We start from the raw sequence: 25,870 nt of genomic DNA on the forward strand, positions 1-25,870 counted from the left end.
ATGCTGTCAATTGTAATTTCATACTCCCAGCAAAAAAAGGTTGTTTAGTGAAAAATGTTTATTACCAGTCTCTTGCACATTTTTCTTAAGCAGAATTGGCTCTACCTGTTTTTATCATCATGTATTCTCAAGAAAACATGAAATACAGAATTTGCCTTTGGATAATAGTTGGTAGGGTTGCTGGCTACTCCTAGAATAATGCTGTCAATTGTAATTTCGTACTCCCAGCAAAAAAAGGTTGTTTAGTGTAAAATGCGTAATTAATCAAAATCCATCTTTTAAATGTTTTTCGTACAAACTGAATGTTCCATCTGTCAACAATTTTGTTGGAGCCCACTTTGATCAATAACTTCCATATAAACCAGGAACTCGCCAGATATGCGACAGCCGTTTGAAGAACTTTATGCATACTGCATGTATGACATTAAATTCCTCTATCAAGGTGCAGCCATCTTTGATTTTTCCCATTGATATCAATACCGAGGCTGGAAGAACTAAATAGTCTGGTTCCTATTTGCAAAATTATTATTAGCATTCATTTTTGTTATTCAAAACAAGGACTATGACCAAGAAGAAAAGACAGAATGATAAAGGTGTGCAATGGTGTTCCACTTCTCAAATCTCTTCAAGTCTCCAATACAGGACAAACTGATTAAGCTTTAAGAGATAAGTTTTTGGTTTTACCCGTACACCGATATTAGCGCTGTATACTCAGTACTTTCCCCCGAGTTGTTTGATAATCACATTTATGATGCATATTACTCGGGTGAGATTTGAACCCGGTTCAATCCACGACCTTTGCAATTTTTGAGTAGTGTCTTAACAACTAGTACACTCCAGGGCAACGTGGTGGTCTTCTAGTTGGTAATGTTGCTCTTGCAAAGGCAGTGGGTTGGAATGTTTTCAGGAATTCTTTAGACCGCTGACGGAGGATTACAACACCTAAAATGCTTTTAGAGGATACCCTAGCCCTATATTCCAATTGCTGGTATTAATTATGAAATGCAACCCCTTCTTGTTTAGTTCATGTGGAGACTCGAATTTGTAAACAAAAACCCAGAAAAACAGTTCCTTTAAATTTTCAATCGTTTATTTTTTTCAGAGAACTTATCAATTCCAACTTTAAACGTAAGAGGTTTTCAGTTTGTTTTTTTTTGCATCAAAAAGTATGTCAATCCTGCATGGTTATCACATTATAAATTTAAACTGAGAGAGGTTTGTGGTAACACCATGTGAATATCACTTTATGAGTAGTAGTGGTTCTTAAAGGAACATTACAGAATTGGTTTTGCTAACAAAACAGTTGCTGGTAGTGTAAGCACTTTATGTTATCCACCATATACATAAACTGACAAACCTGTAGAAGTTTGGGATCGATCGGCCATCTGGGTCATGAGAGAATAGTGAAAATCCGATAACATATTTTGCAGTGCATCGATGCCAAAATAAAAATGAATAAAACGCTCACTGAGCGATAAACTCCAAACACGAAGTTAGATTGTTTATTTCTCATCAACATTTCAGACAGAAATATTTCAAGGGATGTTTTCAACTATCATCCTCATCAGACCGTGTAAGTTTTATGTCAATCTGTGATCTTCACGATTTTTGTTTCTTACCAATTATATAACGTTCCTTTAAAAGAACCAGTGGTTAATAACTTAATGCTTTGATCAGTATGCAATCAGAACTACTTCTACCCAAGACGATAAGAGATCCCCCCCTACTGATCGAAGAAATTGAGTCGATGACCACCAGCTCTTTCCACAACCATCATACTCAAAAGGATATAATGGGTTGGGTGCGTTCGTTAGCTTCCCTGGGTCGACCCCGGTGTGTGTTTTTTTTTTTTTCCAGAACGAACGTGGGTAATTATCTGCACACGTTCGTCCTGGAAAAAAACCCGCCACACACCGGGGTCGACCCAGGAAAGCTAAATGAACGCACCCAATAATTCAAATGGTGTAACCACAAACCTCTCTTAGATATACCACATGCAAAGTTTCAAATCCTACACACTCGAAATTTTTGGAAGAGGCACTGATGATAGGAATATTCAATTAAACGTTTTGAATTTTAAATCTACTGAATACTTTAGCTTAAAGGCAGTGGACACTATTGGTAATTACTCAAAATAATTATTAGCATAAAACCTTTCTAATGGCGACAAGTCATGGGGAGAGGTTGATAGTATAAAACATTGTGAGAAACATTTCCCTCTGAAGTGACGTAGTTTTCAAGAAAGAAGTAATTTTCCACGAATTTGATTTTAAGACCTCAGAGGTCTCGAAATCAACCATCTAAACGCACACAACTTCGTGTGACAAGGGTGTTTTATTTCTTTCATTATTATCTCGCAACTTTGACGACCAATTGAGTCCAAATTTTCACAGGTTGTTATTTTATGCATTCTATGTTGAAATACACCAACTGTGAAGGCTAGTCTTTGACAATTACCAATAGTGTCCGCTGCATTTAAAAGAAACATAAACTATAAAACTGCTCTGTTTGAATAAGGATTTATTAATTTTGTTATATATTTTTTTTGTTAGAAACAAAGGTTTTTGCCATAGCTTCCACATTGGCATAGTGCGTCTACACTTAGGTGAGGTATGAGGTAGCACCATGTGTAAATCTCTATACAGAAGTGTTGGTTTTTGACAGAACCGGTGGTTGACAATTTGACACCTCAATTCGATCAGTATGCTCTCTGAAACCACACTACCCAAAAGAAATCAACTCATGGTGTTACCGCAAACCTCACCTAATTATAAATGTGTTCCCGCCGTGCAAAGTTTCAAATCTTACCAATCTTAACTCAGAAGTTAAAAAAATTATCATACAATCATCATGTAGAAATTTAAGTTTTTCTCAAGAATCATCGAGTTTAGGAATATTAAAATTCAAAAGAATACATTAGTTTCAGGATTAAAGGCAGTGGACACTATTGGTAATTGTCAAAGACTAGCCTCACAGTTGGCGTATCTCAACACATGCACAAAATAACAAGCCTGTGAAAATTTGAGCTCAATCGATCATCGAACTTGCGAGATAATAATGAAAGAAAAAAACACCCTTGTCACACGAAGTTGTGTGCGTTTAGATGGTTGATTTCGAGACTTCCAAGTTCTAAATCTGAGGTCTTGAAATTAAATTAGTAGCATAAAACCTTTCTTAGTGACGAGTAATGGGGAGAGGTTGAAGGTACAAAACATTGTGAGAAACGGCACCCTCATCTGAAGTGCCATAGTTTTCGAGAGAGAAGTAATTTTCCACAAATTTGACAGTAGCCCATATGCACTAGCGCCATCTTAAAAAAATGCTGCAATGAATATTGGGAAATCAATCTGCCAAGGGGCGCCAAGCTGTTATTGGCCTGTCAACTATGCCAGGTTTTGTAGGTGTCTACAGCATTGCTTCAAAATCAGCACACCATGATGTTTGCTGGTGTTGCCAAGACGCGATTTCAACCCTTTGCGCGATGATCATGCACATTGGGACTACGCATGGGCTACAGTAGGCGTTTTGTCAGCACTTAAAAGGAGACAGTTAGGTAAAGCCCAGTTCATACTTCCTGAGAATGTGAATGCTATACCAATCCTGACGTCACAGCCCTGTTTGCGCTGCAAAAGGAGTCGAGTTACTTTCAACTCTTCCAAATTATTTGTTGCTCATTTGTGGCGTCAAAATTTGTATTGCATTTGCAGGAAGTATAAGCCATGCTCAATACCCAAGTCCCTGTTTTCAGACTACCTACTCTATCAGCGTACCAGTCATACGGAAGGCACTCTGGAAGTTAGTAAGGTAAGCACAAGCCTTAAACACATGCTCAAAAATGTCTAATTGCGTCGGGTCTACCTGCTTTCGGAGATAAGTAAACTGTTTTATTCTATCTATTGTTCTGTCAATGTCATTTGAGGAAGTCGCACATTCGTTCCTTTCAGACATTCTAGGCACCCTGGTTGGATTGTTAAATCGGTTGTGAACCTTAGTGAAGTCCAAGTACTTGTTTGGTGAAATCTTCACTACTGCTTGATCATCTGGCATGGTTAGCACACCTGTCACTGCTCCCTTGTCGTTTAAACAGAGGAAAGTCAACTTACGGAGCTCAGATCGAGACGAGTTTTGATCTTTAACGCGAAGCACACTGGGAGAGTCAGAAAAGAGAGCTGTAAAATCAACCGCTACAAATGTATCTCCGCCTTTGGCTGCTTCTGTTTCGTAAAAGTCTTCCAGCTTGGTGCTCACAAAGACAGCCCATGATGCAAAGGTGAATCTGTACGTCTCCTCACTGACACCGAATCGCACAGACAGATCGCTCGCGGAATTTCCCGTCCTCGACCCAACAAGAAACAAGAACAACTCCTCCTCTGATGTCAAAGGTTGCTGGGAGTTCATCTCTGCATCTTCGACATCTTCGACGATGTGGAAAGGTTCGGGTTTGACCTTCTCTACATCGAGTTTCAAATAGTCATGGAGAAGTTTAAAGATCGCATAATTCGGAAGACCTGTGTACATTTCAAACACACTGTCACTGTCTTTGACATTTTGGAGGCTAAGCAGCTTCAGGGAATCACAAGCTTTTTTGTAAGATGATGAGTCCTCCATCAATTGATGATAGTGCTTCCAAAAATCGTTCTCCTGAGAGCAACTTTTCTTCGCTGGTTGCTCATCTTGAACTTGATCCAGACTCTGCAGAACAAGAGAAAACACAAATATCAGTTTAAAAAACCCGGACTCACACACAGCATGCCACTTTGGTATTCCAATAGATGGAATTTTGCATTTGATGCAAATTTCAGTCCATTAGATCGGTGCGGTACCCGCTGCTAAAATATAGGATTCCAACTGCCTCTAGCTACCGGTCAATCTCACTGGTCTAGTTGGTAAGACACTGTACTAGAATTGCAAAGGCTGTGGGTTCAAATTCCACCCAAGCATTATGCCTCAGTGCCCGTATTTTTTTCACAGAGCACGAAAAAGTACCGAGTGTACAGTGCTAACACACTGGTGTATATGTGTTAAACCAAAATAAATATAGTTTTTCTTTGTTTTGAAACTTTGTTGGAGTTTTGCCACAAATCACACCATCACCGCATATTTCTATTTGTTCTCCAAAAAACTTGATGTTTCATTTCACTAGAGAGGAGGTCGGACAATTCTCTTGGAGCTTAAAATGACACGTTGAATTGGATCGGGCGAGTTGGTCCATGAAAAGCATTTGTTATGAAATCAATATGGTTAAAAAGATGTTTTTAAAGTAGAATATTATTCGCACACATACAAGCCTTGAAAGTAGGTTGTTTTCCTTTTACTCTGCGAACTAAGGTCATCCATTTTATGGAGTCAAAAATTGACTCCCCAAAATGGCATGCCATGTTAGTTGGTGACGTATAAATAAAACCATGCAATTTTGAGGTATATTTGTGTGGATCATTTTATTCTACTTTTAAATCATCTTTCTAACAATACACATTTTATAACAAATGGCTTCAAATGATTTTCATAGACCAACTCGACCGATCAAAGGCAACATTTCCCTTTTAATCTTTTAATTTATAATTATAAGCAAAACAAGAACTTGTTTTGAGTACCTTTTTCTTGAGTTTTCTCCCTTGGTGTGGTGCACTGTTAGAAATGGTCTCAGTTTCAAAACTTGGTGCAACATTGAAGAATATCGTTGGAACAACCTTGTTCGTGGGAGTTGGCTGTTTCTCAAAATGACAATTACAGAGTCTTAGATGGTTGCCTGTGATCAGTTTTGTCCCTGTTATCTTGTTTTCTGCGACATCACATTTTGCTGCTGTCATCCACTTTCTCGCCAGCTTCTTGTTTTTTGGAAACGAGTAGAAAGTGCAACCGAACTTAACCCTGGGATGCGAACATCCAAGTGCTGAACATATCTGTTTTGACTTCGCGTTTGTCTTCAACTCAACAGATTCTTCTAACTTCGACTTGGCTTTCTGCAGCTTGTTCTGATTAGCCAACTTGGAGGATTTTTTCAACCTGCTGGCTTCTTCTGAACCGACAGGGGTCCTTGACTTGGTTGGTGCTCTTAACGATGTACACATAGGTGTCTTCAACCTAACTGTTTCTCGCATCTTGGCTGGTTTCTTCAACATTCTGTTAAAATTGGTTGTTTTCAACCTGTCAGCTTCTTCTGACTCGACAGGGGTTTTTGACTCGGTTGGTGCTTTTGACTTTGTACATGCAGTTGTCTTTATCTTAACAGTTGTTTGCACCTTGGCTGGTTTCTTTAACTTAGTGTATTTGTTTAACAACCCGTTAAAAACAGTTGTTTTCGAACTGGCAGCTTCTTCACACTCGACCCGGGTCCTTAACTTGGTTTTTGTTCTTAACTTTGAACATGCAGGTGTCTTTATCTTAACATTTTTTTGCACCTTGGCCTGTTTCTTGAAACTTGTGGACTTCCTTGACAACCTGTTAACAACAGTTGTTTCCGACCTGGCCACTTCTTCCGACTCGACAGAGGTCCATCTTGACTCGGTTGGTGGTCTTAAATTTGTACACGCACCAGGTGTCTTTACCCCAACAAGTTTTTTCTTCTTGGCTGGTTTCTTGAAACTTGAGGATTTCTTTAACAACCCGTTAACAACAGTTGTTTTCAACCTGGCAGCTTCTTCTGACTCGACAGGGGTCCTAAACTCGGTTGGTGCTTTTGACTTTGTACACACAGGTGTCTTTATTGGAACAGCTTTTCCCACCTTAGCTTGTTTCTTAAAATTGGTGGATTTCCTGAACAAGCCGTTAACAACTGTTGTTTTCAACCTGTCCACTTCTTCCGACTCGACAGGGGTCCTTAACTCAGTTGGTGCTTTTAACGTTGACCGCGCAGGAGTCTTTATCGCAGCAGTTTTTTCCACCTTAGCTTGTTTCTTGAAACTTGTGGATTTCCTTAACAACCTGTTAACAGTTGTTTTCAACCTGTCCGCTTCTTCCGACTCGACAGAGGTCGTTCTTGACTTCGTTGGCGGTCTTAAATTTATACACACACAAGGTGTCTTTACCCCAACAGTTTTTTCTTTCTTGGCTCGTTTCTTGAAACTTGTTGATTTTTTTAACAACCCGTTTACAACAGTTGTTTTCAATATGGCCGCTTCTTCCGACTCGACAGGGGTCCTTAACTTGGTTGTTGTTCTCAACTTTGAATATGCAAGTGTCTTCGTCTTAACATTTTTTTTAGCCTTGGCTGGCTTCTTTAAATTTGTGGATTTCCTTAACAACCCGTTAACAACAGTTGGTTTCTTTAAATTGGTGTATTTCTTAAAAAGCCCTTTAACAGCAATTGTTTTCAACCTGGTCATTTCTTCCGACTCGACAGGGGTCCTTCTTGTCTTGGTTGTTGTTCTTAACTTTGTACACGATGATGTTTTCAACTTAACTGTTTTTTCCACCTTTGCTAGCTTCTTTAAATTAGTGGATTTCTTGAACTTGGTTACTCTCTTTAACTCATCATGTGTAACAGACTTCTTAGTTGAACCCTTTCGGTTAACAGTTGCTAACAACCCGTCTTGTTTCTTAAACTTGAAAGTGATACGCGTACATTTTTTTGCAGATTTCTCTTGGCCGTTTGACATCAATGACTCAATAGTTTTTACCGGCTTAACCGACGAAGGTGTCTTCAAAGTGGCAGCTTTAAGTGATTTGATATGTGTTGTTGACTTTCCATGTTTCTTCAAAGTAGATTGATCGGTCCCTGCTGGAGGGGTGATGGATGTCTTTGATTTTTTAGTTTTTCCCATCTCAGCCGATATTCCAGTCTTGAGGGTTTCTTTAAATTGGCAGCTTACTGCGAATCAACAAAAGGTGTCAAGTTCCTTCGGGTGGCTTGTTCTGGCTCTGTCTGGAAAAAAAAGAGAAAACAGATTCAAGGTATATTAAGATAACTATTCAATAATTATTGGGAAGATTTCGACAACACCCCCCCCCCCCCCATCTAACTATAAAAGTCAAGTCTTCAAAGCAAGCAGTGGAGTAACTTAGCTTAAAGGCACTGGATGCTATTGGTAGTTACTCAAAATATATTTTAGCATATAACCTTACTTTGTAACAAGCAACAGAAAGCTGTCGACAGTTCAAATCATTGTGAGAAACGACTCCCTCTGAAGTAATGTAGTTTTTGAGAAAGAGGTAATTTCTCAAAAAAAAAAATTATGAAAGACTTCGCGCCAGGAGCCTTCTCCTATCATTATTTTCTTGCAACTTTAATGACCAACCCACCGAGTCCAAATTTTCACAGGTTTGTTTTTGTATGCGTATAATGGGATACACCAAGTGAGAAGACTGGTCTTTGCCAATTACCAAACGTATTCACCTTAAAGGCTTACACAGTAAAAGAGGAGTCCAAGGCATTTACTGATAAAAAAAGTTTTTCTTACATACAATACATTGTACATTTCATTAAAGCTTTATTTTAAATGTTAAATTGTCAGATTTCCCCCCTTTATTCCAGATTTTAAATGGGGGCCTACACTGGACCTGGAAGGGGGGGGGCATAGATATCTAGTGGGTGGTGGAGGGGGCACATCCCTCTTTATACGGCAAATGTTATAAACTGTTTCAGTGATGTAATATTAAATTATTATAAAACTTTTCATTATAGCCAAACAAACACAATTTAAAAAAAAAAGGAAAATTAACTGTACTTCGACTTGCTTTTTAATTTTTATGAGATATCAATCCCTCTTTATACGGCAAATGTTATAAACTGTTTCAGTGATGTAATATTAAATTATTATAAAACTTTTCATTATAGCCAAACAAACACAATTTAAAAAAAAAAGGACAATAAACTGTACTTCGACTTGCTTTTTAATTTTTATGAGATATCAATCTGTCAGCATTTTCACGAAGGAGTACTCTACGTGCTTGTAGCATAGGCGAGTGCTACTTCGTGAAAACGCAAAAATACATATTTTGTACTTTTTTGGTTTCATGAAGTGGCACGGATCTTCTCTCGTATCTAGTTTAATAATTAATTATTCAAATGAGTTAAAATAAAATTAATTGTTAAGTTCAAGTCATCAAAAAAAAAGGAAATACTTTAAAGTTTTGAAGGGAGGCGGGTTTCTAAAAAGTGTTCAGCTTCAGAGGTTGTTTTCTCTGATTGTTATTTTGTTGCTGGTATAGCAGTGAGTGCTACTTCGTGCAAATGCTGACGAATCGTACAGAAATGGAGAATGGAGCACAACCCAACGAAAAACTTTCAGTATGTCACCCGCATAGATAAAAAAATAATCAAGTGGGTGGGGGGGGGGGGGGCACGACACACGAGTCCCCCCCCCCCCAATTGAATTGATTGAATATATTTATTACATGGATAATGGAGGTAGAAATAGAACATTACACATCTGGGTGTCAAAGCGATGACCCATCCCCATTGTCTCCACCACAACCCAGACCTTGCTCTAATGACCAGAAAAGAATCCAAAACACACTCGGAGGACTCGGTCGGAAGTGCTTTAATAACGGACCAAGTCTTTGGTGCAGGCTCGTTCGTGGGGGATGGAGCTCCGCCTGGCCCCCCACGGGTACCCTCATATTACTCCTAGAACTATTTCGGTTTCGTCCGGCTATCGTCTCCCGTAGAGACGATAGCCGGACGAAACCGAAATAGTTCTAGGAGTACCCTCATATATAGTCATACAATTGACGAAGGCATCCGACTCCGTATTTTGCAGTGCTCACAACTAAACTGCCGACCGAGTGTGGACTGCCAAGTGGTAAAAATTATGAATCATCAAACTAAAAATACATGTAATTGTGTCGAAGACGATACACTACAAATTAAAAACAAACTTTACAAACACTCACCAGCAAGACTACTTGATATTTGTTGATGTCAACATTTTGTTTATCAGTCATCGTTGTTCTTTCAGTCATGTCTTTTAAAATTTACACGGTGCTCTGCTGCCGAAACTACACCGGAAACTTACTCAACTAGTTCAGCAGTATGTCGTATCATCGTATGCTATGCTAAGCTTCTTGTTTTTGGCGCCGTGTTTGTTGTTACCCAACGAATGTCGGTGTAAACAGAGTGCACGGGGACGGCCGTCCATCCATGTCCAACGAACACACGTGTACTAAAATTGTTCGAACGGAGGTCGAGTTGTCCTCCTTCAACATCGCCCTCAGCGATGAAGTACCAGTTTGGCCATGAAAAACATAAGGTGCGTTCGGTTAGCTTCCCTGGATCATCGACTCCAGTCTGCCCCGGTTCGTTCGAATAGTTTTTGACGTCATTCCATGGGCTCACCCAGTATGGAAAAAAAATCTTTTTTGACCGTGGACACATGTCAATTACTATGTGAAATTACCCTTGGCTTAAAAAGTTTGTGAGGGAAAAAGTCTAGTTTTTGAGGCAGTCACAACATGATACAATTGCCCAAGTTTTTTCACCAGATAAGAAAACACCAATGTTGGCCCTAAACACAACCGAAAGGAAAATTTCCTGAGACTGCTGGCAAGTTGATATTAAGTTGGCTACTTTAATTCTCAAATTCTAATGCAAAATCACTTTGAATGGGCAACAGTTTTGAGAAGGGCAACTGAGAACATGGCCTCCCAATGTCAAAAAGATCATGGCAGCAGAACATACTGTTACACAAATTTCTTCTAGGCAAAATTAAACACAAAACCAATCACAAATACTGACACTTGTGAATCTATTTTTGGCAAGAACAGTTTTTTTCTCTCTCACTTTTGCAACTGGTTGTGCTTTAAAAACTATTCTTGAAAAGCAACTTGTTTGCTGGGTACAAATGATAATTTATCAACGAAACTCCAACAGTGCTTCAAGGAAAAAAAAAAGATTTAACTTGGCCATAAAGCACTGGACACATTTTGTAAATCACTCAAAATATAGCATAATATCTTACTTGGTTTTTGTTTTATGCACATTATGTATGTGTCCAGGGGTCGATTTCACAAAGAGTTAGGACTAGTCCTAAGAGATATGAAAAACGTACAGCTAGTTATAAGTTAGGACTAGTAACTAGTCCTAACTCGAGATAAGACTATTCCTAACTCTTTGTGAAATCTACCCCAGTGCCTCTATTAAATTAACAATTGACTCCTTGCATCCTCTGTAAAATGCGAGTCTACCATTGGGGTTGATTCCTTTGGGTACAATTTGACCGCCAAATAGGGCGCAGGAAAGGCGCATGTGAAGGTTCAAAGCACACACTGCAAGGGGTCAATACAGTACACTTTTTAAAAGTGACCTTTTTGAAAGTACTCTTTGTTATAGCACAACTGAATAAATTAGAACTGGATATAAATCGTTGCCTCTTCAAAGTGCAGTTACAAACTCTTAAACATGAATTGCTTCAGGCACTCAACGTTGGAAAATAGTCTCCAATGGTACATAATTATAGTGTGCTGAATAAAGAGTAAGACAAATTGACTAGATCAGGATTTCAACCTGTGACCTGCGGATTAACATGCCTGTGCTCTTCCAACTGAGCTATCCAGCCCTATGTTGGTGGTCTTCCCATTTCGTTAACTTAATAATACATGTATCTTTGCTTGTGGGTGCTGGTCCAACCTCGCTACCATGGGCAGCGCGCCGTATCACCCGCTAACTCTGTGATGTCTCGAACCACTGAGAAGGAAACTCCGATCCATGTTTTTGATTGGCCATCATATACGCGCAAAATATGAATCGCCATGTGTCTTCAAAAAGCTCTATATGCCGAAACATGTGCGTATGTATGTATTCCCCTTTTTTGACACGCAACACTGACCCCCGGAAGTTTATGACTAATATTACATACACTGTATGTATTGTACAACTTTCCACACAGCGCATCCAGCCTGTGAGCGACAAACGCCCACAGAGCATACATGTATCAACCACAGGACTAATTGTAACATCCAATATATCTGGATATTTTCAGGTCACACTTCCAGGGGTTATGATCGAGCAAGGCATGCTGAGAAAAGAAGACAAAAAAGGTGCGGCGAGATCGATCACCCCTGGGAACGAGGTTGGTGCTAGTCAGAAGCCAATCAGTCTCTAAACTGTCGTATAGGTTGGGATAACACTCAAGCTTACAATTACAACCTTTGAAGTGGAAACAGAGGGACCACATCAAGAGGATGCAACTTTAAATTTCAAATTATACAGTTGTAAACCACAAGGGACACTGACTAGGTAAACTCTTAAATAACTTTGGTTTGAACAAAGAAAAATTGACTAGAGCTGGACTTGAACCTGCAACTATCCAGATGTAATTAACATTGCCAATAAAATGGTAGTTCTGATAATTGTCTTTGTGCTACATGTGCGCATCATGAAACACTCTGGAAGTTAACAAGAAATGCACAAGCCTTAAACACTTGCTCATACATGTCCTCCATCGATGGTTCCACTTGCTTCTGTAAGTAATGGAACTGCTTGATTCTATTCAGAGCTCGCTCCACGTGGAACACTTCAGCAGTGGACATGGGTGTCATGTGACTCTTACTCAAGTCCTCTGTGATGACAAGAGAAGAGACATCCCCTGGCTGTGATGAGTTTGGCAAGATTTTAGTCCCCTGCTCATGCTTGACAGGCCCTAATGAGGACGGTTGCTTTGAGGCACTGTCTGTGCTCTCGTTGTGGGTTGTTGAAACTCTTGCAAAAGCATGCCCTCTCTTAGTGCTGAGTACACTTGTCACTACACCATATCTGCTGAAGCCAACTGCTATTAATCGTCGGCTAATAATTGTTTCATTCTGCTGAGTGGTCAACAACGCTGGAGATTCACTAAACAGAGCTGTGTAATCCACCGCAACGTTGAACTTTGCCTTTTTAGTTACCGTTGTGTTGTAGAACTTCTCCAGGGTGTCACTTACAAAGACGGCCCATGATGAAATGATGTTATTGACCAAGCGCTCACTGATGCTGAATCGAATGGCGAGATCCTTGCTGGAACTACCAGTTCTGACCGCGACCAGGAACAAGAACAACTGGTCCTCTATTGTCAAGGTTTGTCGATTTACATTGATGGTGTCAATGAATGTGAACTCCCCGAATGGTAAAGCTTTGAAGCGCCAAAGACATGAAGCATTCATAGCCATATATCCGCAGAGAACTTCAAAAGTTGCGTAGTTGGGGAGGCCGGTGTATGTTTCAAAGACGCTGTCATTACATTTGATGTTCTGAAGTGACAACACCTTGGTGGAATTGCATGTTGCTTTAAGCGTCATCACTTCTTTTTCAAGCTGGTGATAATTCTTCCAAAAACTTGGGGCGCATGAGTCAACTGCATTGTAGGCTTCCTTCGACAGAAAATGTTTCATTTGTTGATAAAAGCTAGGTCGACAGTTATTCTGTGAAAAAACAATGACATGGACAACTTGACATTCAGTTTGATTGAAGTATAAGCCAATCAGACAAATTATCAGTGTAGTAGCCATGTTGGGGGTGCCGGGCGTGCTCGCCCAGATATTGAACAATTAGCCCAGCACTCTGAGCAAAATACACCGTGCAGCCCAACACAGATTTCCCTTAGATTGCACCTCAGCAATGATGACCCCTATGTTCAGACATTAATAATTATAAAGTTATTTCCAACAAAATGATGATCCTTGGGCGATAAGAACTGAAAGAGCATGTAGAAGAAATCATTTATATATTTTGGGTTATAAATATAACAATTTGCTGTATTTATATAAATACAACAAATTATTTACATTTACATTTTTGCTCTCATTTGGGGTGATTATAAGTACCAATACTGGATTCTAGTGGGTAGATATCAATGGACTTGTTATAAAGGTTGGGTACTTTTTGTTCGACAAAAAAAACCAGAGAATTATTTCAACATGTGCAACAGGTTTATATGCGCCTCTCTTGATAACATTGCTGTGTGATACATTTTCACTTTTAATGAAGCTGAAACTTCTACAGGTACCTTATTTTTTATAACATCATCATCCAGAACTCAGAGTGAGTAGGAATTCATGCCCTAGCCAAAAACTTGATCTACAAAAAGTATCAAACCCTCTAAAGGCAGTGGACACTAGTGGTAATTACTCAAAATATTTATTAGCATAAAACCTTAATCGGTAACGAGTAATGGGGAGAGGTTTATGGTTTAACACATTGTGAGAAACAGCTCCCTCTGAAGTGACGTAGTTTTCGAGAAAGAAGTAATTTTCCACCAATTTGATTTTGAGACCCCAGAACTAGATTTTGAGGTCTCGAAATCGAGCATCTGAAAGCGCACAACTTCGTGTGAGAAGGGTGATTTTTCTTTCATAGTTATCTCGCAACTTCGATGACCAATTGACTTCAAATTTGCACAAGCTTGTTATTTTATGCATACATGTATGTTGAGATACAACAAGTGAGATGACTGGTCTTTGACAGTTACCAATAGTGTCCAGTGTCTTTAAAACAGGAAATATTGGTTTTAAACATACCTCTGGGGATGTTGGTTTCTCCAGGGGCTTTGCAGACATGATGGGAATTCTCTTCACTCTCTTCACAGGCTTACTGCTAGCTTTAAAGTCAGCGGCGAGAAAGTTAAACAAAGTGGGCACAATATTTTTCAACCGTTGGCTTGACGTTCTGGGATAAGGTACCCTAGCGAAATGACACTCGCAAAGTCTCAAATTTCGACTTGAAAAATTCTTCTTCTTTGTAAAGCCATCTTTGGAGAGGTTGCATCTTGAAGCTTTGATCCACTTCTGGTTTGCTTTGGAGTATCTTGGGAAGCTGTAGAAGGCACAGCGAGATTTGCTCTTCTTATGTGAACATCCAAACGCCGCACATTTATCTTTCTTGACTGTCTTGGGTCGACCCTCATGCTGCACATTGAAAAAGATTGACAATAAACGACAGAAATAACAATTTGTTTTCAATTTATTTATTTATTAATAATAGCTTTTGCGTCCTTAAAGGCACTGGACACTATAAGGAATTTACTAACTAACTAACTTGGCAAGTAGCAATGGAGAGCTGTTGATTGTAAAAACATTGTAAGAAACAGCTCCTTCCTTAGTAACTTAGTTTTTGAGAAAGAAGTCATATTCCACTTAAGTATTTGATTTTGATTTTGAGACGTCAGGATTAGATTTTCACAGGTTTGTTATTTTGTGCATATGTTGAGATACACCAAGTGAGAAGAGTTTCCAGTGTCTTTAAGGAAGATACTGAACCATAATTGCTTTGTCCTTCGCATGGACATTAAAGCCATTGGACACTTTCGGAACAGAAAAAATCAAAAGTTCATACAAATAAACAGGGTTTACCGAAGGTAATGGTGAAAGATTTCTCTTGAATGAAATATGATTCCATGAAATGCTTTACTTTTTGAGGAAACATTAAAACAATTATCAATTCTCGATATTGAGAATTACGTGTTTATTTTAAACACCTTTCATGACACGGCCAAACGTGCCGGAAATAAGGGTGGGTTTTCCAATTACTTTCTCCCGACTCCGATGACCGATTGAGGCTTAATTTTCACAGGTTTGTTATTTTATATATTAGTTGTGATACACGAAGTGTGGGCCTCGGACAAAACTGTTTACCGAAAATGTCCAATGGCTTTAAGCTGTAGGTCCTGTGTACTAGGATTGTCCGTGCACACAAAAGCTAAGAAGTCTTATCTGGAATTATATTGGAGGTCAAGTTACTGGTCCTAACTTACTCAGAATTGCCTCAAGTTTTTAAGTTCTCCTAGGACTAACTCTTTGTGAAATCACCCCCTGAACGCTTACCGTGGAAGAGTAAGGGGGTAATTCTGGTTCACATAGTAGCAAGCACAGTTTTACTACTATATGTAGACTACTAACAATAAAAGGTACACAAATGGAAAGAAACTACATAAATGCATTGAGTGCTTACTGTTTCATGGCTGACTGAATTCTCAATTTTCACATTGAAGGATTCCACTGACTTTCCACTGTCTTGTTGATCATCCTGCAATAAAACAATAAACAAGTGACAACAAATGTAAACAAAACTGCAAAAAGTTTCAACTCAAAACACTAACTGCCAACAAGGACACAAGTTTTTCCCATTCCATCATGTCTAGCACAAGACAGGTGGGGAAAAGCTTGTGTCCGGCTGCTGTGCAGCCAACTGATGATGATGATGCGCAATGCACAGTGCACTTCCTCACGTCTATCCGTGGAACAGTACTGTACGGGGTTAACCTGGTAATTCTGGTTTACATAGCAAGCACCCATAGTTTCATTACTACATGTAGGCTACTAGTAATAAAAGGCACACAAAAGGGGGGAAAACCTGCATTATATGCGTTGAGTGCTTACTGTTTCATGGTTGGCAAAATTCTCAATCTTCACGTTGAAGGATTCCACTGACTGTCCATAGTCTTGTTGATCATCCTGCAATAAAACAATAAACAAGTGACAACAAATGTAAAAGACAGTACAAAGTTACAACTCAAAACACTAACTAACAACAAGGACACTAAGCTTTTCCCATTCCATCCTGTCTAGCACAAGACAGGTGGGAAAAGCTTTTTCCGCCCGCTGCGCAGGCGACTGATGATGTAGTCTTGGTACCAAGACCATTGGTGTTGCGCGGTCACACACAACCAACGTTCCGATCTACGCACGGCAAAAACTGTACACGTGTAATGAACGAACATTAGCGGGAGCTCTTTTTCTCTGATATCTGTATCTCACCATGGTCTCCGCACGTCTATCGGTGGAACAGTACTGTACGGGGTTAACCTGGTAATTCTGGTTACCTTAGCAAGCACCCATAGTTTCATTACTACATATAGGCTACTAGTAAAAAATGGCACACAAAAGGGGTGAAAACCTGCATTATATGCGTTGAGTGCTTACTGTTTCATGGTTGTCGGAATTCTCAATCTTCACATTGAAGGATTCCACTGACTTTCCACTGTCTTGTTGATCATCCTGCAATAAAACAATAAACAAGTGACAACAAATGTAAACAAAACTGCAAAAAGTTTCAACTCAAAACACTAACTAACAACAAGGACACTAAGCTTTTCCCATTCCATCATGTCTAGCACAAGACAGGTGGAAAAAGCTTGTGTCCGGCTGCTGTGCAGCCAACTGATAATGATGATGCACAATGAACAGCGCATTCCCCACATCTATCCACAGAACAGTAAGGGGTTAACCCTGTAATTCTGGTTTACATTGCAGGCACCCATTGTTTAATTGCTACATGTAGACTACTAGTAATAAAAGGCACACAAAAGAAAGAAAAAACTGCATATGCATTGAGTGCTTACTGTTTCATGGCTTTCGGAATTCTCAATCTTCACGTGAAAGGATTCCACTGAATTTCCATCGTCTTGTTGATCATCCTGCAATAAAACAATAAACAAGTGACAACAAATGTAAACAAAACTGCAAAAAGTTTCAACTCAAAACACTTACTGCCAACAAGGACACAAGCTTTTCCCATTCCATCATGTCTAGCACAAGACAGATGGGAAAAGCTTGTGTCCGCCTGCTGTGCAGGTGACTGATGATGATGCACAATGAACAGCGCATTCCCCACATCTATCCACGGAACAGTAAGGGGTTAACCCTGTAATTCTGGTTTACATTGCAGGCACCCATTGTTTAATTGCTACATGTAGACTACTAGTAATAAAAGGCACACAAAAGGAAAAAAACTGCATATGCATCGAATGCTTACTGTTTCATGGCTGACTGAATTCTCAATCTTAACGTTGAAGGATTCCACTGACTTTCCATAGTCTTGTTGATCATCCTGCAATAAAACAATAAACAAGTGACAACAAATGTAAAAAAACTGCAAAAAGTTTCAACTCAAAACACTAACTGCCAACAAGGACACAAGCTTTTCCCATTCCATCATGTCTAGCACAAGACAGGTGGGGAAAGCTTTTTCCGCCTGCTGTGCAGCCAACTGATAATGATGATACGCAATGCACAGTGCACTTCCGCACGTCTATCCGTGGAACAGTACTGTACGGGGTTAACCTGGTTAATCTGGTTTACATAGCAAGCACCCATAGTTTCATTACTACATGTAGGCTACTAGTAAAAAAAGGCACACAAAAGGGGGGAAAACCTGCATTATATGCGTTGAGTGCTTACTGTTTCATGGCTGATGGAATTCTCAATCTTCACATTGAAGGATTCCACTGAATTTCCACTGTCTTGTTGATCATCCTGCAATAAAACAATAAACAAGTGACACAAATGTAAAAAACTGCAAAAAGTTACCACTCAAAACACTAACTAACAACAAGGACACAAGTTTTTCCCATTCCATCATGTCTAGCACATGACAGGTGGGGAAAGCTTTTTCCGCCTGCTGTGCAGGCGACTGATGATGATGCACAATGGACAGCGCACTTCCGCACATCTATCCATGGAAGAGTAAGGGGTTAACCCTGTAATTCTGGTTTACATAGCAAGCACCCATAGTTTCATTACTACATGTAGGCTACTAGTAAAAAAAGGCACACAAAAGGGGGGAAAACCTGCATTATATGCATTGAGTGCTTACTGTTTCATGGCTGACGGAATTCTCAATCTTCACGTTGAAGGATTCCACTGACTTTCCATAGTCTTGTTGATCGCCCTGCAATAAAACAAGTGACAACAAATGTAAACAAAACTGCAAAAAGTTACAACTCAAAACACTAACTGCCAACAAGGACACAAGCTTTTCCTATTCCATCATGTCTAGCACAAGACAGGTTGGAAAAGCTTGTGTCCGCCTGCTGTGCAGGCGACTGATGATGATGATGCATAATGAACAGCGCACTTCCCCACATCTATCCACGGAACAGTAAGGGGTTAACCCGGTAATTCAGGTTTACTTAGCAAGCACCCATAGTTTCATTACTTACTACACGTAGACTATTAGTAATAAAAGGCACACAATAGGGGGAAAAAAACCTGCATATGCATCGAGTGCTTACTGTTTCATGGCTGACTGAATTCTCAATTTTCACATTGAAGGATTCCACTGAATTTCCATAGTCTTGTTGATCATCCTGCAATAAAACAATAAACAAGTGAAAACAAATGTAAACAAAACTGAAATAAAAAACACTAACTGCCAACAAGGACACTAAGCTTTTCCCATTCTATCCTGTCTAGCACAAGACAGATGGGAAAAGCTTGTCTCCACCTGGGTCCAATTTCATAGAGCTGCTAAGCAAAACAATTTGCTCAGCACAAAACTTCGTCCTTGATAAAAACAAGATTACCAACCAAATTTCCATATGATTTTCAGATCAAGCAAACAACAGCTGAATACAATATGCAACAAATGGAAATTTGGTTGATAATCCTAACTTTTAACAATAAGGAAATTTCATGCTAAGCAAATGTTTGTGCTTAGCAGCTCTATGATATTGGGCCCTGCTGTGCAGCCAACTGAGGATGATGATGATACACAATGAAAAGCGCACTTCCCAACGTTTATCCTGTTTGCCATTTTGGGAGTCAAAATGTACACAGTCTGCGCAACACATATTGACTACTAAAATCGTTGTTATGGTAGACATCCATTGTCATTAACTCATAGACCTTTTCGCAAATACCGTTGCGCAAGCGCAGACTGTTGAATGGTGGGGTGCATTGTGGGATAGATATGGATCAAATTCGATCAAATTTGATCACCAGTAAGTTAGACCACAATGCACCTAATTCCAAGCTTTACACGCTCGCCCAAGTATTTGTGCACGAACAGCGCTCTCTATAAGCGACATCCAACACATATGCTTATCATGTGCATTTTGTTTCACAGTAATCATTTTCTCTTGCTCAAAACTCATCATCTGGTAACTGAATTTGTATGAATTATAGTAAAACAAATTAATATGATTTATTTCGGGTGACTAGCCGATGAGCTCCCCTCGGTATTGGAAGTTGACAAACTAGTTCCCGAGGCATCACCTCGGGAACTTCGCCTCGGGAACTAGTTTGTCAACTTCCAATACCGAGGGGAGCTAATCGACTAGTCACCCGAAATAAACCATGTTATATTTGTTTTACTATACTTCATACATAATTATTCAGTTACCGTTGCAAATAGGAACAAGGGGAAATGACGACTGAAGAAATAAAATGCAATCTTGATAACTTTTTTCATGAACATTTCTTAATTTAATTTCTGCACTTATTAAACACAAGGAAGGATACAATAAATATGGATTTAGCTCATTCCATTATTGTTTACGAGTTCATGTTTTTTAGCTGTTATAAATAATACCTGGCAGTTGTGGAATCGCAAATTGGATGACGTTTGCACCAGTTCACCCTGCCGAGAAATTCCAATGTTCAAGGATTGTCCGAAGTTTGGTGAATTTGTCAAATCATTCAGAATTGCTTCCTCTTGGGAGTTTGACAGCAACTGAAGTTGTGGAGATTGCGGCAACTTTACATGTGTATCAGAGTCAATGATGGTGGAACCTGAGGAGGTTGATGGCTGATGATCTCGGTCTGTTGCTATAGCGCTGCCATGCAAAGAAGTTGCAATCGTTTGTGAAGTATTAGCTGACAGAATTTGGCTCGTTTTGCGTTTCTCATCCTCACCAGTTTTACTGTAACTCCTGATACTTGTTTCTGATCGACGTCCTGACACAGACATGATGTGGCGGGCTTCACATCCAGCAGAATCTAGAACGGTGACCCCAGTTGCTCGTAGACAGCGATTGGTGTAATGTGTTGAACACTTTGCCTGCAGTGAAATGTCATTCATTTTGTTGAAGAGCTTGTTTTTCCCCAGAGGCATGTTGTCATACCAAACATTGCTGTCAATAAGGAACAGTTTTTTGGGGTGTTGCCAAAAAGCCTCACAGTTTGGGTTGAGAAAAGATACATACTTCTCAAATGAGAGCACCGGACACCGTTGCGGATTGTCTGATGTTTCATACATTCTACCTTCGTAACTTTCGTCGCCAGTACGGTGATTTTTGGTCAGACGATCTCTGGTTCTGCATACATAACGCTGATTATTAGTAGCATCAGTTTTAATCTCAAAGTCGTCTTTGCCCATTTCACATAGATTTTCACGACCTCTGTTACACATATGCAGCATTATATCTATGAAAACTTTATTTTGAAGGCCCAGTGGTGTGTGTTGATCAAGTGCTTCAGAGTTCTGAATTTTCTCCATATCCTCGCTATGAATAGGTTCTTTGTGTGTAACAGCAACCTTGCCTTCATGTTTCAGCAGTTTAATCATCATGCTGTTAAACATGAGATTGGCATCGTTAAAGGCTTTGTTTTTTACAATGTCAATCTGACGTAGTTTTAAAAAATGTCTTTGAAGACCAAATCTCCATACCTCCATCGAATTCTTGGCATAGAAGTTTCCCTTTGCGGTTCGCACCTCAGCATAAAATTTTCGCAGAAATGAGCTCAACTCGGGAAGGGAATATTCCTCTACCGCTGAAATATCTAGGTGTTTAGCATGACAGTACGTTTTCAGGGTATCTACAGCATTGCGGACACTCTTTTTAGTTGCAGGGCCATCTTTACTGTCGACAATACCCTCTAGTTCGGCATCGTTGAGCTTCGGAAAACATTCATTCACGTGCGCCGACATCTGTATTATTGTGTTTGACGCGAATGTCAGACAACTCGTCCATTCGGACAATTCGACAGTTCAGAGAACTTGACGGTTCGGACAACTCCACTTTGAGACAACTCGACGGATGGCCACCAAGACAAGTCAATGGTTGAGCGGCCTGTCATGTTTACACAAACTTTCCTGTATAATCTGAGCCCCCGTCACGGCCATCCGTCGACTTGTCTTGACCCCAAGTTGAGTTGTCTGACGGTTGAATAAATCATCCGTCGAGGTGTCCGAACCGTTGAGCTGTCTGAATGAAACCCGTCTGAACCGTCAAGTAGTCCGACGGACGAGTTGTCCGACGGACGAGTTGTCCGACGGACGAGTTGTCCGACGGACGAGTTGTCCGACGGACGAGTTGTCCGACGGACGAGTTGTCCGACGGACGAGTTGTTGAGTGTGGACCAGTTGGTGCTCTTCGTTCCCCAAGTGACGTCACCGCGATGATGTCATGTATTCATGAGCTACGGTCTATTTTTAGTGGGCGTTCCAGAAGTGCTACATTTTAATTCAATTTAATTCAATAAAAAAGCCCCTGACAAGAGCTAAACGAACGACCACTCACCGCTCTCGTAGTGACGTCATGCACCTGGGGCCAGCCCCCAAGTGACCCACTCCAAAATCAAAGCACTTAGGGCTTGCCACGGGTGAGCCCCTGGATTGACATCAAAGCAATTCAAACGCACCTGGGCAGTCCAGAACTGCCAATTTGACAACCAATCTACTCAGATTGCAATAGACTTTAGGAGACTTTGACAAGACTTTGCTACACTATAATGGCTTGGTGTTACATATTTGCTCATGCACGTCATCAGGGCCCAATTTCATAGAGCTGCTAAGCACAACAATTTGCTTAGCATGAAATTGTTGCCTTGATAAAAACAGGATTACCAACCAAACTGCCATGTGATTTTTGGGATTTAAGCAAACGACAGCTGAATACCAGTAACAAGCAATAGTAATAAATGGAAATTTGGTTGGTAATCATGTTTTTATCATGGAAGAAATTTCATGCTAAGCAAAATTTGTGTGCTTAGCAGCTCTGTGAAATTGGGCCCAGTTAATAATAATGTACAAGATGATTTAATACCGAGTACTGACTGCATCTTTATAGTTGTGGTTGCCAATTCAGACAAGGCCTTAAAATTTAAAGAAAAGGTACACATTTGGTATATTACTAAAAACAAATATTAACTTTAAACTGAATTGGTAATGAGCATTGAAGAGCTGAAACGGCTCCTTCTGAAGTAGCAAAGATTTTTAGAAAGAAGTAATGTATCAATAAATAAAAGACTTCTAGCCAGAAGTCTTTTATTCCTATCTAATTCGTCCTCTGAGGGTGTTTTTTCTCTCATCATTTTCTCGCAACTTTGATGACTAATTTAGCTCAAATTTTCACAGGCTTGTTATTTTATGCTTTATGATGTTGAGATGCACAAAGTGAAAAAAAATGGTCTTTGTTTGACATTTACCAAACATGTACCTCCCCTTTACTAAAAATAACTAGTAGCATAAAACCCTACTTGGTAACAAGTGATGGGGAGCTGACATAGTATAAAACATTGTGAAAAACAGCTCCCTCTGAAGTAACTTGTTTTTTTGTGAAAGAATAAATAATTCACTAATCAACAGTTAAAAGGCAGTGGACACTAATTGGTAATTACTCAAAATAATTATTAGCACCATAAAACCTTACTTGGTAACATGTTTATGGGGAGCTTTTGATAGAATAAAACATTGTGAGTAGTGGGTAAATTCCACGAATTTGATTTTGAAACCTCAAGATTTAGATTTTGTGGTCTGGAAATCAAGCATCTGATTGAAAGCACACAACTTTGCATGACAAGGTTTTTTTTCTTTCAATATCTCGCAACTTTGATGACCAAATTGAGGTCAAATTTTCAGAGGTTTGTTATTTTAAATGATGTTGAGATACACCAAGTGAGAAGACTGGTCTTTGACAATTACCAATAGTGTCAAGTGTCTTTAAAGGCAGTGGACACTATTGGTAATTACTCAAAATAATTATCACCATAAAACCTTTCTTGATTCTGAGTAATGGGGAAGAGGTTGATGGTATAAAACATTGTGAGAAACAGCTCCCTCTGAAGTGACGTAGTTTTCGAGAAAGAAGTAATTTTCCACGAATTTGATTTTGAGACCTCAAGTTTAGAACTTGAGGTCTCGAAATCAAGCATCAGAAAGCACACAACTTCGTGTGACAAGGTTGTTTTTTCTTTCATTATTATCTCGCAACTTCTACGACCGATTGAGCTCAAATTTTCACAGGTTTGTTATTTTATGCATATGTTGAGATACACCAAGTGAGAAGACTGGTCTTTGACATTTACCAATAGTGTCCTCTGTCTTTAATACTACATTTATGTATAATTTAATTTTTTATAATACCTTGCGGGGCAAGGGTGTTCTAGGAGACTCCAAAGCCTTCCTTTTAGCCACTTTTGCTCGAAGTAGATCTACCTCTGGTGGATTACATGGTGGTGGTATTAATGCTGTGTTTGCTCCATGGTTTAATAGTGTTTCTGAGCTTGTTGACAAGATGTGCTTGGCTGTTGTTTTGTGGAACTTGTAGCTGATGGTCTCTTGTAGCGTCTTTACTTTGATGCACTTCATTACCATCAAATGGCATGGACCGCACATATATTGACTCATGTGGGGAGCATAAATATCAATTTCCTCGCCAACTACGTCACCTAAAAAATCCAGGAATGTAGGTTCTCTCTTCAGTGTTGCACTAGCGAAATCTAGTGACATGTATTTTGTGGCTTTAATTTGCCGATCACAAATGATGCACCATTTTGCGTTCGCCATACTGAAATATGAATATGATGAAATGATGCACTTACTGATTTCATAGAACAATGCTAAGTTGAAGTACCAAACCATATACATACAGTGAGATGTTTGTGTGATACTTATCATATGTATCAGTTCTCCAATAATTTGTGTTCTTGCGGACAGTAAATGGCGTTGCGATATCAAGCGTTGCCGTTATCAAAAATACCTCGCCAGTCAACCTACTGTAACTTGTCGCGGAACAAACCTCAATATAGGCTGATTGATGGGGGAGGAGTACCAGTGACTGAAATAATAACCGCGTAGAGAGAATTTAGAAAGTGTACCTTTTGTCAGGTCTGCAGTTGTTTACTGAAAATGAAAGTTGACCTAGTCGATTGACAAATATTGAGACTGACGCTGACACCGTCTACACTACGTACTTCTTCAGCTAGTTCTACACTACATGCAGTCCGACACAGTCAGACTGGCAATGGCAGATATTTTAAAATGTAATCAGGTAATTACCCGGCCGTGACTTGACCTGATAAGTAAATAACAAAATACCACTCTCTGTCTCTCGGAGCGTTTTCCAGCCTTCTTTAACTTAAAGCAATGTCAGTGGGAATATAGTTGGAACGTAGCATTTTTTTTTAATTATGCCAAACATATAAAAGCATTTGGTTTGATTTTCGAGTCGAACTTATTGTAGAGCCCACACGCCGAATGAAAACATTGTCACTGATGTGGTTCATTTCTAGTGATTTCTACCTCCATTCTACAGTACTTTACAGTGCAAACAATTTGCTTTTAATGTGCAAACCAACCGTGTCCCGTCATACGATACGAGGGTCCTGAACACGACTTGAGTCGAGATTTTACATCAGATGGAAACTTGCGCAGGCTCACACCGTCTCTCATGGTATAGTTGCACCCTGCGACTTTACAACTTACAGGAAGTTCGGTGATATATTCTGCAAAAACACTGCGAGTTTTCCGACCACACCACCACCACCACCATGCCACACTCGACCATTATTTTTCCCTTGACAGAAAACGGTAGTCAATATTGTCGAACGCCCTCAACGGCATATTCCTCTGACAAAAGAACTCGTCGTGCTCACTTGCTCGAATGAAAACAGAATTCCCCATCGAGGAATTAATTATTATACAATGAATGCAGGCTAGTTCGTGTTAGTAAAGTAAACTACCGTTGCTTTCCAGGCTTTTTGCATTTAAAGGCACATCTTTGTGATTTAGCGGGAAATAAGTTCGTGGGGTGTTGTTTTTCGCTGAGGGCGACATTCAATTTCTATGATTTGTTTTCCATTTTTCGTCTTTAAAAAAAAGAAGAAAAAAAAAAAAGTGCGCAGGCCGCAGAATTGCCATCCTCCACGATAATTTTGTTTTCGTTGTTTTCTTAAGGATTCTCTTAAAGGAACACGTTGCCTTGGATCGGACGAGTTGGTCAAAACAAAAGCGTTTGTAACC

At 39.6% G+C, this 25,870-nt stretch overlaps 2 protein-coding genes across 9 annotated transcripts; both read right to left on the bottom strand.

Annotated features, from left to right (window-relative positions):
* Positions 1-2,276: 2,276 nt before the first annotated feature.
* Positions 2,277-10,078, bottom strand: LOC139934331 (uncharacterized). Of its 2 annotated transcripts, none has more exons than XM_071928500.1 (3): positions 9,835-10,078; positions 5,595-7,860; positions 2,277-4,692 (listed from the first exon to the last, which is right to left on the bottom strand). In XM_071928500.1, exons 2-3 carry the CDS (start codon positions 7,761-7,763, stop codon positions 3,754-3,756), a joined length of 3,108 nt encoding a protein of 1,035 aa, XP_071784601.1. In that variant the 5' UTR covers positions 7,764-7,860; positions 9,835-10,078; the 3' UTR covers positions 2,277-3,753. The 2 variants fall into 2 exon arrangements, with proteins under 2 accessions (XP_071784601.1, XP_071784600.1); XM_071928499.1 differs by having other exon boundaries at positions 5,595-7,864.
* A 426-nt stretch (positions 10,079-10,504) lies between these two features.
* On the bottom strand, positions 10,505-25,415 carry LOC139934332 (uncharacterized). 7 transcript variants are annotated; one of them, XM_071928503.1, is made up of 13 exons: positions 25,207-25,415; positions 23,993-24,416; positions 20,219-21,556; positions 18,921-18,995; positions 18,503-18,577; positions 18,088-18,162; positions 17,663-17,737; positions 17,250-17,324; positions 16,831-16,905; positions 16,288-16,362; positions 15,860-15,934; positions 14,431-14,817; positions 10,505-13,335 (listed from the first exon to the last, which is right to left on the bottom strand). In XM_071928503.1, exons 2-13 carry the CDS (start codon positions 24,413-24,415, stop codon positions 12,313-12,315), a joined length of 3,771 nt encoding a protein of 1,256 aa, XP_071784604.1. In that variant the 5' UTR covers position 24,416; positions 25,207-25,415; the 3' UTR covers positions 10,505-12,312. The 7 variants fall into 7 exon arrangements, with proteins under 7 accessions (XP_071784604.1, XP_071784602.1, XP_071784609.1 ...); XM_071928501.1 differs by having other exon boundaries at positions 23,993-25,415; XM_071928508.1 differs by lacking the exon at positions 20,219-21,556 and having other exon boundaries at positions 23,993-25,415.
* Between the last annotated feature and the right edge of the window lie 455 nt (positions 25,416-25,870).

This window comes from Asterias amurensis, chromosome 3 (genome assembly GCF_032118995.1).
Source record: "Asterias amurensis chromosome 3, ASM3211899v1".
NCBI classification, from domain to species: Eukaryota; Metazoa; Echinodermata; class Asteroidea; order Forcipulatida; family Asteriidae; genus Asterias; species Asterias amurensis.